The 15,375-nt window shown below is 33.8% G+C and overlaps 2 protein-coding genes across 3 annotated transcripts in view; one reads left to right on the forward strand and one right to left on the reverse strand.

Moving 5' to 3' along the window:
• LOC136034885 (E3 SUMO-protein ligase NSE2-like) overlaps positions 1-15,375 on the reverse strand; it is a 235,066-nt gene that overhangs the window by 98,498 nt on the left and 121,193 nt on the right. The window lies entirely within an intron of this gene.
• The window catches only part of LOC136034880 (uncharacterized), a 30,397-nt gene that overhangs the window by 5,734 nt on the left and 9,288 nt on the right, over positions 1-15,375 (forward strand). For both annotated transcript variants that reach the window (XM_065716366.1, XM_065716367.1), the window contains exon 4: positions 8,984-9,067. In XM_065716366.1, coding sequence (XP_065572438.1) covers positions 8,984-9,067 — 84 coding nt within the window. The remainder of the gene's footprint in view (positions 1-8,983; positions 9,068-15,375) is intronic.

A 15,375-nucleotide genomic window follows, 5' to 3' on the forward strand; every position in this document is an offset into this window, starting at 1 on the left:
CAATCTTTCTGCTGTCTTCCTTGGTGTTTCTTCTGTGAGCTGAAGGGATCAACATAAAGGATTTAGTGAGGCAAGTACTCTGGTGGCCTCTGTAAGACATGGCCCAACCATTTCAGTCAATGTTCCTTGATTGTGATGGCAACACATATCTTGATATCACACGTTTGTTATATATCCACGTTTGATATTCAATCACTCAGGGGAATCCTGAGGATTCTATATAGACAGGTATGCTCAACACCTTCAGCACATTTTCATGTAGTTGCTTCACTGAATAAATTTCGCATCCATAAAGAAGGATTGTTCAAACCAAAGCCAGGTAGGCTCAATCTTCGGTGTGTTCGCTAATTTCATGCCGGTTCCACAACAGTTTTCTGAGGGAGGCAAAGGCTGTCTGTGCTTTCTGCAATCGCTGTTGAATATTGACGCCTGAAGATCCATCAGTACAAAGTGAGAGCTAAGGTATGTGGAACTGTTGAACTGATCCAACTGTACTTGATTTACAATTAGCAAAAGAGGATCAGTGTGATCTATTGCCATAAATTGTGTCTTCCCTGTTCTTACTTTGAAGCCAATACAATTTGCCCAAATCACCTACTTTGTTGTGCCAAAGGTACTGCCAAGTACCTTTGTTGTAGTAGCTTCCTGTGTCATAATGATCCACCCAGAAATCAGTTCCCATGTGAAGCAGACTTGAAACAAATGTTCCTAGAAGACGTTCTGTCAGCTCCATCAGGAGGTTCTCCAATCATTTTAAAAAATATCACTGACTCAACTAGTGGCATGTCAATTTAATTTTGTCCAGTGCAAATATTACTACACAAAAACCATGACTTAAATCGCCATGGCAATTTTAGCTAATATTACAGCCCATATCAGTGAAGTCTGTATAGTATTTATATGTATAAAAGCAACTTTGAAATAGTTATGAAATTACCAGTAAATTTGATTAATGTATTAATAAATTTTTGTGGTAAATTTTCGGAATGTTATACTTCATAATAGTGGATTTCTAGGTACAGACCCTCAAGATAAGTGGTTGGAAAGTAAACTAATTCTACCAGTCCTAATTTTATAAACTGTTCAACTTTTAAGTTTTGGAATCAGATGTATTGTCACTCATAGTGACTGCTCAGAATAACAAGAAAAAACAATCCATTTGTTTGTGTTCATGTTGTCACAAAAGGATATGAGATATTCACAGAGTAATTCATCGAATGTTTGATACTATTGAAAAGTCTAAATCTGGTTTGCCCTTGTTGATTATCCAACCTAAACAATTATTTGTGTAGCTTTTTTCAAAGTTTTTAGCGTTTTTCATATGCTATAATATTCAAACTAATATGATCACCAGCTGACTAGTTTCTGCTTTGAAAAAAAAAAAAACTTTTGTACAAGCATATAGTGATAATGTCCAAAATTGCTAAAATTATACAAATGATCCTACTTAAATTAAAATATGTTAAATTAATTAAAATGAAATCAAAGATATATAAATATGACATTCCATCTCAAATCAGATACCCTAGAGTATATTTGGGGACTTTATAAGGCTTTTTATTGGAGAAGAAAATTATTGTAATTAAAAATACTCAAACTAATATGATCACCAGCTGACTAGTTTCTGCTTTGAAAAAAAACTTTTGTACAATCATATAGTGTTAATGTCCAAAATTGCTAAAATTATACAAATGATCCCACTTAAATTAAAAGATGCTAAATTAATTAAAATGAAATCAAAGATATATAAATATGACATTCCATCTCAAATCAGATACCCTAGAGTATATTTGGTGACTTTATAAGGCTTTTTATTGGAGAAGAAAATTATTGTAATTAAAAATACTAAACTAATATGATCACCAGCTGACTAGTTTCTGCTTTGAAAAAAAAACTTTTGTACAATCGTATAGTGATAATGTCCAAAATTGCAAAAATTATACAAATGTTCCTACTTAAATTAAAATATGTTAAATTAATTAAAATGAAATCAAAGATATATAAATATGACATTCCATCTCAAATCAGATACCCTAGAGTATCTTGGTAACTTTCTAAGGCTTTTTATTGGAAAAGAAAATTATTGTAATTATTCTTGCAGTAATACAATTTCATATAGTATGTAGTTATTCTTACTATTTTATAATACTTTTTGTTTGACGAAACAAAATGGTTTCAACTTGCTGGAGCTTTTTCAACTTTTGTAGGAAGCTAATTATTTGTATTAAGAACAAAAATAGAAAAATAAACCATGCGATAGCCTTTTAAAATACATATTGTCACCTCGTTTTTGTAAAAAAAGAAAACAATTCTTAAAACATTTAAATGCAGTTTGCACATGAATTTTTGAAATTATTTTGTGTTTTATAGCTGATAACTTGGATTTTCCTTCTAATTACTAATAAACTACTAGATTAGAGCTAATTGACACTCTTAAAATGTTCATTTAAAGGATGAAATGAAACAGAAATGATATTCATTGCGTGTTTCTGATAAAATTTCCTGCGAGGGACATGTACTTATGAAACTACCATCATATTTAGACTTACGGACGAAATAAACCTTAGTTTCTGTATACTTAGAAAAGTAATTGATTTAATTTAACTTTCAGCTATGTTAAAGTTATAGCTGTGCTAGGGTTTTAATACTGCTGTTGATGATAACATTACAATTCTACCATCTTTTGCAGAAATAATTATGTCATTGCTTCGACAAGCTTTTTCAATTGTTAATTAGTTGCTTGTTAATTATTTGGTCCTGAGAAATACCAATGAAATTCTTCATTTAGACAAATTTATCTAAATAAATGAACACATGTTCATTTGAATATGTTTTGGTAGAAATTATTGCTGTAGTTAAATATAAAATTGCAAATGTTCTTTCAATGGAATCAGCAGCTATTGATTTGCTTACTGTTTTCATATTAAGTAATTTTATATAATGTACCCCCCCCCTCTCTCAAAGCAAAATTCTGAGTGTAGTTTCGTTTAGCAGAACGTTGGAGATAGGCCGAAATAGTTTTTTAATTACAAAGGAGACTTTAATCAAATCTATTTGTTGAGTATCAAAGTTCTTGTTGAGTATCAAGCATCAAAGAGCTCCTTCAGAGTTCTCAATTTTTGCCTTGAAACTTCTCGGCATTTGATAGTTGTTCTCGAATGGTAAAATGAAAAAATAATAATGCTAGGTTAAACAAAGTGATTTTATTTTAGGTTTATTATATAAAATTATGTCAGGCAGTCAAATCTAGAGGTACCGAATCATTTTTATAGTGATTATGGCCACGTCTACTGGTATATATGAAGTAAACATATCTTGCAAATGTGACCAGTAGTTATCACCACTATAAAATATTTAGGAGTGGAATAACTGATTTCTAGAGAAAGTAGAATACAGACCCTTTAGTTTTGGACACGTGGATTTTTACAATTATTAAGCCCTAAAAATATGCACTTGATGAGATTCATCTATCCTTTTGAACGTAAAAGAAATCAACTCTAAATTTGGATAAAGAACACATTAATCTAGCTTATTCAAACATCAGAAGTACAAAAAAAATAATCAATACAATTCCTACGACTGTTGTTCTTGCTATTGTAGCATCAAATCGTTCTACCCGGCAGCTTCGTATTGCTTTTTTACCAACATTGGAGGTCTAGCAATATAAGGACTTTCCATACAACAGTAATTTTTTGGGCATGTGCAAAATTTAAAAAAAGGCAAGACGAAAATTTTGATGAAATGAAAGATAAAAATAGTGACTAAATTAGCAAAATATTGAGCATTGAATATCTATATATATAAAAATAAGTTGTTTGTTTGTGTGTCTGTCGACTGACGTCATGTTTGTGTGTCGACTGATGTCATGTTTGTCGACTGACGTCATTATAAGGATTGAGCTGTATGTCGTCATGAAGTTGTTTGTCGACTGACCTCGTGTTTGTCGACTGACGAAATTACAGACCGGGACACAGGGGATATATATCAGTCTTGTTTCGGAGTTCAATGCGTTAACAGCTAAAATTGGATATTTTATGAACACTGCTAAATCAGTGAGTTTCTTGTCAAGTGAATTAATTTAACATTTCACAATATTTGGTTTGGGATCACAGAGTCTTTTAATCCTGACCTAAGCTTCATAATTAATTCAGTGACCTTGTTATTTCGCAACAATTGCCTTGGAATTATAGAGACTTTTAATCCTGACCTATGCTTCATAATTAATTCAGTAACCTTGTTATTTCGCAACAATTGGCTTGGAATTTGTAATGTCATATATCAGTGACCTATATTTATAAATTGAACGGTTTAAATTGTGTGGTGGTTGAAAACAGGTGCATTGAAAAGATGCCAAGTATTAGCGAACAATCGGAGGATCTGAATGACTTTGAACTTATATATTCGCCTGTGTTAAATTTTGTCCAAAGTAATTGGCAGAATTCGATTTCTGAGAAGGAAATTATTGAATATGGAGTGGATTTTTTTGCTTCACCAAAAATAGTTGAAGCTAAGGCTGATTTATGGTCGAAACTTGCGCCTGATGAAATTCCCCCTTGCCGCAGTGGTGCAAAGTCTGCAACCAGTAATATTAAAGACATGCTCGATCTTTTGAAGAAGTGTGATGAAGCTAGTATCTCTATGCCAACTTATGTTATTAAACTTCCAACTGAAGTTCCAGTGTTGCCGGCTGTTGCCTATTCACAATTGGCCTCTAAAGTTTCTAAAGTTCATCAACTTGTTCAAATTGTGTCAGCAAAGTTGGACAATTATAGCCTCAATTACCCTCAGTTACCAAAACCTATAGGCTCTAAACGCCAGTCAACCACTATTGTCGTCTCTCAAGTGCCGTCTCATCTATCGGATCCAATTAAAAGGAAAGACGCTATTGATAAAATCAGTGGCCATGAAATTGTATCCAGTATTCGCCCGGTTCACGATAAGTGGTATGTAAATATTGATAAATCTGCTGCCGAAGACTTCCGTGCATCTGTTCCCGTCATTCTCGCCCGTACGTCAACCAAAGAAATTTCTAAGACATATTCGGCCATTATAAAAGGTGTTCCAGAGGATTATGCGATTCAGTCTTTCACAAATTGTAGCGGTATTGTTGCTGCCAAAAGGCTTGGCTCTTCGAAAACAGTTAAGCTTGATTTTGTGGATTCTTTTGCTAAAGCAGCTTATTTCAAAGACGGTGTACGAATTGGTTATGAATTCTTTAGACTGAGTGAGTTTAAGGAAATTCCAAAGTGTTGTTTTAAGTGCCGATCGCCCCATCACTTCCAGTCTTCTTGTCCCAGTCCTGCGCCCAAATGTGCTCGTTGTGCCGGCCCTCATATTAGTTCAAAAGAAAATCCATGCAATGCCTCACCAAAATGTGCCAATTGCAATGGTGAACACGTGTCCTTTAGCATGTCATGCTCCGTTCTCCGTGGTTTTTCTAGTCAACAAACCTCTAAATGACTTTACAAATTTCAATCATATCGCACAATATCAATGGCACAAAAAATAAAGATGCTTATATTGACGATCTGTACGAGAACTTCGACGTTATCTGCCTGCAAGAAACTTTGTTAACTGCCTCTAGCAGAAATTTCCTTCATCGAAGCTCTGTTCATTCGGTTTTTACTTCTGATGCTGTTACCACGCGTGGCCGCCCTTCTGGAGGCCTGGCCTGTATTTTTAAAAAAAGTATTGATCTTTCGAACCCATCCCTTTTTTATTCGGATAAGCACATTCTTGCTGTTAGAGTAAATAGTACTGTGTTTGCTAATGTTTATCTTCCATATAAAAATAATACAGTGGAGTCAATAAATAAATTTGCTATTACATGCAAGTCTTTAAAGTCCGTGATGAATCGTGTCAAGGAAAATAAACTTGATTTTATAGTTCTTGGTGACTTTAACACGGATTTGGATGAACAAAGTTATCGATCCCGGGAAATATTGGAGTGCATGCCTCCTTACGTGATTCTGAAGAAAGATTTATCATACTCCTATATCCATCAATCTGGTAGTGTTTCTAATATTGATCATATAATCAGTTCATCACAGCTAAAATGCTCGATTATTCATGTTGATATTGAGTCTGATGACATTGACCATCTATCGCTTTCATTTACTACTGAACTGAAACGTAACCTTTGCAATGTTGCCCCTATTGGGAATTCTAAATGGTTTAAATGTAGTAATTGGAAAAGAGCCGATATTGCTTTATATATATTGTCTTTATCTACACTGCTTAATTGTATTCGTGTGCCTTATCATCTACTCCAATTGCAAGTAAAGGGTAGTAAGCGTGATCTTGATAGATATTATGATGATATAATTAGATGTATGAAAGAAGCTGAAAAAATTGCGGTTCCCCAGGAACGTATTCGTATAAAAACGCGGAAATCTATATGGGCTGCCGATCCTGAATTAAAGAATTTTAAAAATAAGGCAAAACTTTGGCTTCGAATTTGGGTTGATTGTGGTAGACCTATAACGGGGTCTGTTGTGGATATAAAGCAGAAAACAAAGAATGATTATAAAAAGTACCTTAAATCTATTCATTATAAGGGTATGGAATTTCCAGCCTATAAAAAGGATTGGTCTAAATTGATCAATTCTGTGAAGCTGGATAAAAGTGATCTTTATAATGGTGATTCGATTTCTAGTTCAACCTGGTATGTTTACTATTCGGGAATTTTTTCCAAAATTAATTTTTTTGTGCAGTCACATTATTCTCGGTTACTTTCTAAAATTCTACCGCCTTCATCAGGGCCATATTATTCCAGTATCAATAACTGCTGTTGAAAATGCAATTAAGCAACTGAAATCTTCATCCATTGATATTGATGGTATTAGTGTAAATAATATAAATCCAAAGTGTGTTGTTCTTTTATTTCATTTGCAGTTGTTGTTCCAAATGTGTTTAACATCTTCTCTGGTTCCGGATAGCTTTCTTTGTGGAAATGTCACCTCAATTCTAAAGCGGGGAAAACTCCCTTCTCAATGTTCATCTTATTGCCCTATAACCACTACGTGTAACTTGAGTAAAATCCTTGAATATATTTTAATTCCTCATTTAAATGAAAATATAAATTTCGGATCGAATCAATTCGGGTTTCAAGCTGGTATTGGTTGTCAACATGCAGACCGTGTTCTTTCTTCCGCCCTTAAGAATAGCATGGCTGAGGAGTCGCCACTTTATATGTGTACTTTGGACCTTTCTAAAGCTTTTGACAATGTAGTTCACAGTCAAGCTTTTTTTTCCTTTTTAATAATGGTGTAAATCTTTCAGTCATTTTTCTTCTTCGTTTTTGGTATGAGAATTCTTTTCTCCGAATTAATAAATCTGGATCTCCGTTTGTCCGTTTATGTCGAGGTGTCAAGCAGGGAGGGGTTTTATCACCTAGTATGTTCAAAATGTGCATTTCTGGTATTTTAGATGAAATTAGATCAAATTATTTTATTGGACTCTCAGATGTTTCTTATCTTGCTTATGCAGATGACCTTTTACTTTTGTGTAAAAATAAGCAAGGTCTCTCGTTTATGGTCTCAAAAGTTTCACGTCTATTTTCTAATATTGGTCTTTCTCTTAATGTTGAGAAGTGTGAATTTCTAGTTTTTAATGGTCCGACTTCCTCTAATGCTCCCTTAGCTTGTCGCGGTTTTTCAATACCCTTTGTTTCCACCTTTCGGTGGTTGGGTATTACTGTTACGAATTCAATTTCTTGCCTACGGCAGTGCACTGTTCGTAATGTTCAAAAGAAAATTAAAACGGGCTATTCTAAGATAGTTGCTAATCGAGGGAAGTATAATAGACTTGCACTCGGTAGACTATATGCTACATTTTGTGATCATTCTGTTCTTTATCTTTCTGGTCTTTATCCCCTTCTAAAGAAAAAAGATGTTAATCAGATTCGGATTTTTTATTTCAGATATTGTAAATTTTTACTTTATCTCCCCCCTTGGTATAGCAATAGGAAGATAATTCGTAAGTTTGATGTCCCTGATATAAGTGCAAAGTTGGCCCTCATGTATGGAAGGTTGTCGGAATCAGCTTTTTATCGTTTATCGCCTCATCATCCTTTGGTCCGTCTGTTTGGTTAATCTCATTGTAGCGTAATGTTTTTTCTATTTGTAGTGTATTTTACTTGTAGTGTATTTCATTTTTTTTTCTTTTTGTTACTCCACAAGTGCCATAACTTGTTATGATGTGGGTTAAAAATAAATTATTATTATTATTATATGACAACCGGGACACTCAAAGAGAAATTACAGACTGGGACACCGGGACACAAATAACGACCGGGACACAGGGAATATAAATAACGACCGGGACACAGGGACACAACTAAAATGGGGCCGCTGGGGGGGGGGGGTACAGGGGGGATATATAAATGACGACCGGGACACAGGGAATGTTCGATTAGCAATCACCATCAACAAAGCTCAAGGGCAATCATTAGAATAATGAGGTACAGTGGGACAGCAAAGAATGTTGTATATTCGCAAGTTTTACGTAGTTAAAAGCATATATATATATATATATATATATATATATATATATATATATATATATATATATATCTATCTATATCTATCTATAGTCACAGGTGGGACACAGGGACACAACTACAATGGCGCGTAACGACTTACGCGCGCGGGGGGGGCTTGGGGTGGTGCGAAGCGCCGCCCCAACAGCTAGTAAAGAATAATTTAGAATTAGTATAGAACATAATGTGGAATTGATCCAAATAAAAGTTAGCACAACTTCAATTCAAATTTGGGCTGGCAACTATCTTGAGGTTTAGAATATGGTTCATGCTGCTTACTCGCGGATCTGTACAGAGTTGAGATAATATGAATTATGTAAAGAAGACGGGAAATTAATCAGAAGACTATATCTATATGGATATAAGTCTCTGATGATACAAATTCACTGATCAAAAAGGTTATGACCTTTAAAGCTACTTATTAATTGTTTTTCTCTCTTCTAGGCTGAAGCAGAAAACCAGTCTTTAAGGAAACAGTTGAATGAAGCAAAATGCATCTGTCAATGTTGTAGAGATACCCCAAAAAAGGTTAGAATACAATTGAACCTTCCTCTTTAACCGGAACGTTCGAAACAAGCTGCGTCTTAGCGAAAAGAAAAAATGCCACTTGTGAGATTAATTGAAAGAAAGCCGACATATGAGCTTATTGAGCATAAAACAGGAGTTCCCAACATATGGTACGCGTACCTCCAGGGATATGTGGAAGTCTTTTAGGGGGTACACGAAAAAAACATCAACAATGGCGGGATCAAAATCTGGACAGGCTTGCTATGGAGGTTACGTTAGCAACATACTCAGTTATTTTGTCATTTTATCCATTATTGCGAATATACTCTGTTTTCATATATGTTGTATATTTAATTTGTGCCTTTAAAACTCAGTATTTGTAAAGATAATGAAGAAAATAAAACTAAGTAGTATGACTACTTGGAAGGGGTACTGAACGATTAAAGTCTTTTCTAAGGGGTGTACCATTAGGAAAAGGCATAAAATCGATATAATAAGGAAGTGCTGGCATAAAACATCGAATAAAGAGTAAAAGGCCAATAACAGAAATCAACCTCGCTTCTAGTGCTATATTCAACTTACAAATTGGTAGTGAGTCTCATGGAAACCCAAGAGAATTACAATTTCTTTGGGGTTCCATGAAAATTCGGTATTTTTCAGTTATTGATTTGCGAGATTGTCCACAAAGTTACTTGCTGTGTAAATAACCGTGCATGCCTCATCCATCTCAATTTTATTTGAGCTTCATTCTTTGCTTCCCCTTATGATATTCTGACTTCTATCGAATCTTCTGTTATAATAACCTCTTTCTGTTACACCTTCTTTGTGTTACATTCGAGGGTCTGCACTTCATTTTGTATCATTTCAATCAGAATAAAACCTAGTTACCTACTAAGAGGCGATCACATCCCATAGTAAGAAATACAATAGCCTATAGCTCCTAAGAAACGTGTCAGATCGAAACACAAAGTACACTATTGGAACCGTCTTGCATTGCCACCAATCCTTCGTTTATGGAACGGGTACTAAATAACTGAAATTTCTTTAATTACCTGAACTACTAATTAACTGAACTTTCGTTTATGGTACTAATTAGTACTTAATTAGTTCATTTTAATGAACTTTATTATTAGTTCATTTTTATTATTAGTAGTATACAGTTTATTTATTAGTTCGTTTTTAATGAAAATTAGTACTTAGGCTAATTAGTACTAATTTACTGAACTTTCTTTAATTGCTGGTGTTGCCAATGGGAATAAACCAAATTTTTGGTAGAGGCATTCTATAAGCAGATCTTCAGTACAGGCACATGCATAGGCAGTTCAATCGCTGTATTAGTAGTTAATTCTGATCTTTTTTCGTGCCCTTCCTACTCCGTGGCTGTCCATAGCCACCATAATATTGGAGAAAAATATCAGATAACAATCTTACTCAGAATGGTTGAAAGGTCTGAATAATCTCCCATCTAATTTAGTATACTTGGGGAAAATGGACCAGGCCCAGTGGTAAAGGCTCAAATTATATGAATTTTTTGCTCGTCCAGTTGCTTACTTGCTCCTTTTTGAGTTTGAAACCCTTTTATTCACTTGAAAATTTATTAAGTTGAAAAGAAATTAAAACAATTAAAACAATCATCAGTTTCAATCGTCAGGAAAATTGTTTATGCAGTTATTTAGCGATTGAATTGAGGCAGTTTTTGATTGCAAATCTTATGACAATGCTCATAGGGCCTAGAGGCTCCATTCTGCTTAGATACATACTTTAAATTTTGTTTATTTTTTCTCATTTAAATCCTCCGACAGAAACCTATTATTCTTTGTAGCATTTTAAAGATCCAAAAAACAAATAACATCTAAAGTTTATATTTTAGAAATATTGAAAATTAAACTGAATTGATTAAAATTGAAAATAAAATTGAGAATTAAACTGAAAATTAAAATTGAACTGAAATTATAAGAAGACCGGTCTCTTTCTTGTCCCCCTCTTTATGCTAAACTTTGACTAGTGTTTTCAAAAAAGCATTTTAGAATGCGGCTACGAAACCTGGGCAGTTATTATGCTAAATCGACCTTTTAAATTGGTTGTAAGTTCCGTTATATTGATTTCAGTTCAAGTAAAATAAAAAAGTTAATACTCTACAAATGTAAGACTATTTCAGGAGTCAGTAGATACTGCATTTCATGCAGTTTTATTCTAATAGATACGTATTGTTCAGGTTAAGAAGCAGTAATTTATTCTTTTAAGTCTCAATTTTGCTCTTTCATCAGGAAACCTTTTTTTATATTTATCGTTAAGTTAATCATCTTATTCCCTGAGATTTATTGTCCATGCTATCTTAAAAGCCATGATACACATTTCATAGGTATTCTTTTGAGAAAATTACTAATTATTTACTTAATTTTTGTTTACTAAGTATTCCATAAATTCTTGTTTGTTAAGATAAATTTTCTTAGAGCAATTAACTCTACCGGAAAAATAAAAGGTTGAAATGGCCAAAAGTCTCTTCCACACGCATATAGGATAATTTCTGTTAATTTTAAGTTTCAAAATTTTTCTAAAAAGAGCAGCTTTTTTCCAGCGCCTTTCGATCGAAACTACTTTTTATGTATTAAGAGGGGATTTTTTCATTTCTCGGTACCCATATTGTGTGCAGTTAGCCCAAATTTGTTCCTGTAAGTAAGGCGAGGGGTGAGCGTGACTCTACCTTCAAACTTTAACTAAAGGATTTTTGAGGCTGAAAATATTGGCCTAAAAATACAATTTTCGAGGCAATCTGTCAATCAATTAACCAATTTATGCATTCAATTAACTCACTAAAAAAAAACACTTAAGTGTAATTTCCCCTGTCCTGGCCCGTATGGCCAAGAAAAACACAGGAGAGAAACAAAAATGGAACAGATACATAAAAAAGCATGTTTAACATTATGCATTTACATCTTTAAGAGACTCAACACATAAAAAATAAAAATAAATAAAATAATAATTTAAAAAAAATGCAATTATCCACAAAAAAAAGAATCCAAAAATCACAAATTAAGCAGGAGACTACCAAGCAATACAACAATCAATTTATTCTGCATGGACTATCCCATGAAATAAAATTATTTCAAATTACATAATTGAAACCAAGCCACGAGAAATGCTGAGCATAGGTCAAACACCCTTCACAACAAAAATTCCTAACCTAGCCCAGAGTCGACCGTCAATTAATAAAAAAAACATTTTTCAAAACATCAGTCATCAAGACATTAAAAAACTTTGTATGATTCTTTTGAAAGTATTAAACTTGAAAAATTCTTTAGCTGACTCAGATAGCGATTGTATGGAATTTGGAATCAACAATCGTATGGAATCCACATAAAACGAATGTGCCACAGCAAGCCAATACAACTTCAAAAAATCGGAGGATGTATTAATAGCTTTTGAAGAGCCCTAAATTGATTAACTTAGTCAAAGTTTTCGATTGATGATGTTTTGGGATTATTTGGAGCAAAATTGTTGCTTTGCGGCACGGAATGGCTGAAATCTGCAGTTTGTTACGGTACAGTCTCTTATTGGCGCAAAAGGCGATTATACTTTTAAATTTCAGTTCGATCCGTTACTTCGATACTCTATGGCCACTGGTCCGATCAGCCCTGAAAACAAGTAAATATGGGTACATAACTTTCATTTTCAGGAAAACAGATACTATTGGGTTTCTATAGGTAGGGGGCTGAAGCCTCGGATCAAAGGTTTTGAAGTTTTTTTTTGGCGTATTTTCACCATTGTTCTGAAATTATTCAAGCTGGATTATGTTAATAACTTTTTTATTGATAACCTAAAATATATTGAATTTTGTTCTTTGGAATGAGCGTAAAAATGTATTTTTTTTTATGTATTTATTTCTATTTCAAACTGTATTTCCGGAGTTTTGGCTCGTATTAACAAGGATTGCCCTCTATTTACCGCTAGCTACTATGGCCAAAATATCTTTTTTTTACTATTTTAGATGGCTCAACACACTTAATTAAACTTAGATGCTCCAACGCCTAGTGGCGTAGAGGGCAGTAATGGTTGACCTCCATACCGGACGATCTTGAGCCAGAGATCACAGCTCATTGAGGGATGATCACATTAGTCTTGTTCCAATCTCAACCAAAAATTTGCACTACACAAAAAAGGGTGAATTTCAATTTTTAAGAAACCGCAAACAGGGTTTTCTAGCTTTTTGCACGTACTGTTTTTTGGTTCAAAATTAAAAATTAATCTGTAAGCATTAGACTGTATATCCAAATGATATGGCTTCATGTTAGTGTATATTTAAATAAGGTTTGTTTGTTAGTCTTTCAGCTAGAAGTAATTAAACGAACGCTTGTTCCACTGATATGGCTCGTCTCTCGTACCATATACCTTAAAATACCTCTGCAATAATACTGCCAATTAAAAGGTATTTAACAAACTGTGGTATATTTCCACAAAATTAATAGTAGATTAAGATTCACTAGAAAGATCTTCCCCACTTTCTTGCTTATTTTTCAAGAAAGTGCGCTGTTAAAGTGTTTTATTTTGTATTTGACAATTTGGTTAATGTTGTTGACATTGTGTAATCTCTTTGTTCAACTAGCAGGCCTTTTGAAATAGGCAATGGAAAAATGTTTTGCGACATTTAGTAGTTTAAGATTAATGAAGTGATTGTTTACTCAAGACTGAATTTAAGCCATGTTTCACACTTGACTCTCTTTTTTATTTCCGGCTAACTCTGGCTAATTTCAATAGGAATATCAACAAATAACATTTGTACTGCGTGTTGCTGACTCTTCAATGCATTTGTAGTAATGGTGAAAATGAAGAATAAATTTCACTGTCGAAAAGTAGACAAAAAAAAAAAAATATGGTGGCAATTAAAATAAATAATTAGATTCTACATGTCTAAAGCAATACAAAATATCTATTATTTATATAACCAGTTTTCTTCGAACTTGTACGCATCATAACCAAAAAATCTGTTTTTCCAATTTTTCTTCGTTTTCACTATTATATTTAAAAAAATAAGCAGAAAGTAAGGATCAACATTGAAACTTATAACGAACAAAAAATCATTTTGTATATGAGGATGGTTGTCCCCTCCTCAGTGCCTGGCTCTTCAAGCTAATGTATTTTAGACCTTTTAAAAAGGTTTCTTATTCTAATTGAACGGCTCTTATTTTTCAGGATTCGTTCATACAGATTTAGGACAAAAGTCAAAATTTAGTGTAAAGTATTGAGGAGAGGGTAACCCCCCTCATATATGGAGTAATTTCTGTCCATTTTTAAGTTTCAGTGTTGCTTCTTACTTTCAGCTAAAAAAACTTGTTTTTTGTTTAATTTATTATCGTTTTTCAAATAATGAAGGGAAATCTAGCTTCCCTCTGTAAAAAAAATATTTTTTTTTAGAGAAAATTCCTCAAATTAAGGTTCTTCACAACTAAATTATAAAATCCGTCCCCCCCCCCTGGAAAATTTCCCATGAACAATTCCATCCTCGCTGAAAATCCCCTAGGGAAATTTCTTGCAGACGATTCCGCCTAAAAAATTCTTCTTAACATACTTTTATTTTATTAGCCTTTATTTTATTTTTTTTCAAATCATCTTCGATATCCCTCCTCCTTGGAAAATTTTTCTCGGAAATGCCGCCCTAGTGGGAAGTTGCTCTTGCGGAAAGTTCTCCCATGTAGAATCTCTCCCTCCTCTGTGGAAGATTTTTCTCGGAAATGCCGTACCCCTAATCTAAAGTTGTTCTTGTGGAAAATTCTCCCATGTAGAATCTGTCCCGTGAAAATCCACCCTCCCGTGGAAAACCCCTTCCCGACAATCCCAACCCCGCAGAAAGTTTCCCCCAGAACATCTCAACGTTTTAAATTCAGTTGGCAAAGATGAATAAGACAAATGAAAAGAATTTCATAAAGGAATTCTGGGAATTTCCTAAAGGAATTTCGTAAAGGAATTCATGGACGACAAAACCCAACTACTTCACTAAAAAAAAACTCCATTGTCGGGGGAAACTAGAACGCAAATTGAGTCATAAAATCTAGTCACTATTATCATTTTTTTTTTTAATAAAAAATCTGGTATTTTACCGAATCCCTGCCTGCACCCCCGCAATGAATCAGGGCTCAAAGGTATTTTACAAATTTAAACCCTAGGTTTCTTCAATGTTTAATCATAGCATCGCTTCCTTTCGATAAGCACAGCTAAATGCACAAATAATTACATTTGCAAACTTACTTGACCCGCTTAAAAGTGTACTTAGCGCACTTAGGTAATTCTAAATCATTTAGACGTTTCCTTTGCGAAATTCTTTTCGTAAAGGA

The sequence above is a fragment of the Artemia franciscana genome, chromosome 13 (assembly GCF_032884065.1).
Source record: "Artemia franciscana chromosome 13, ASM3288406v1, whole genome shotgun sequence".
NCBI classification, from domain to species: Eukaryota; Metazoa; Arthropoda; class Branchiopoda; order Anostraca; family Artemiidae; genus Artemia; species Artemia franciscana.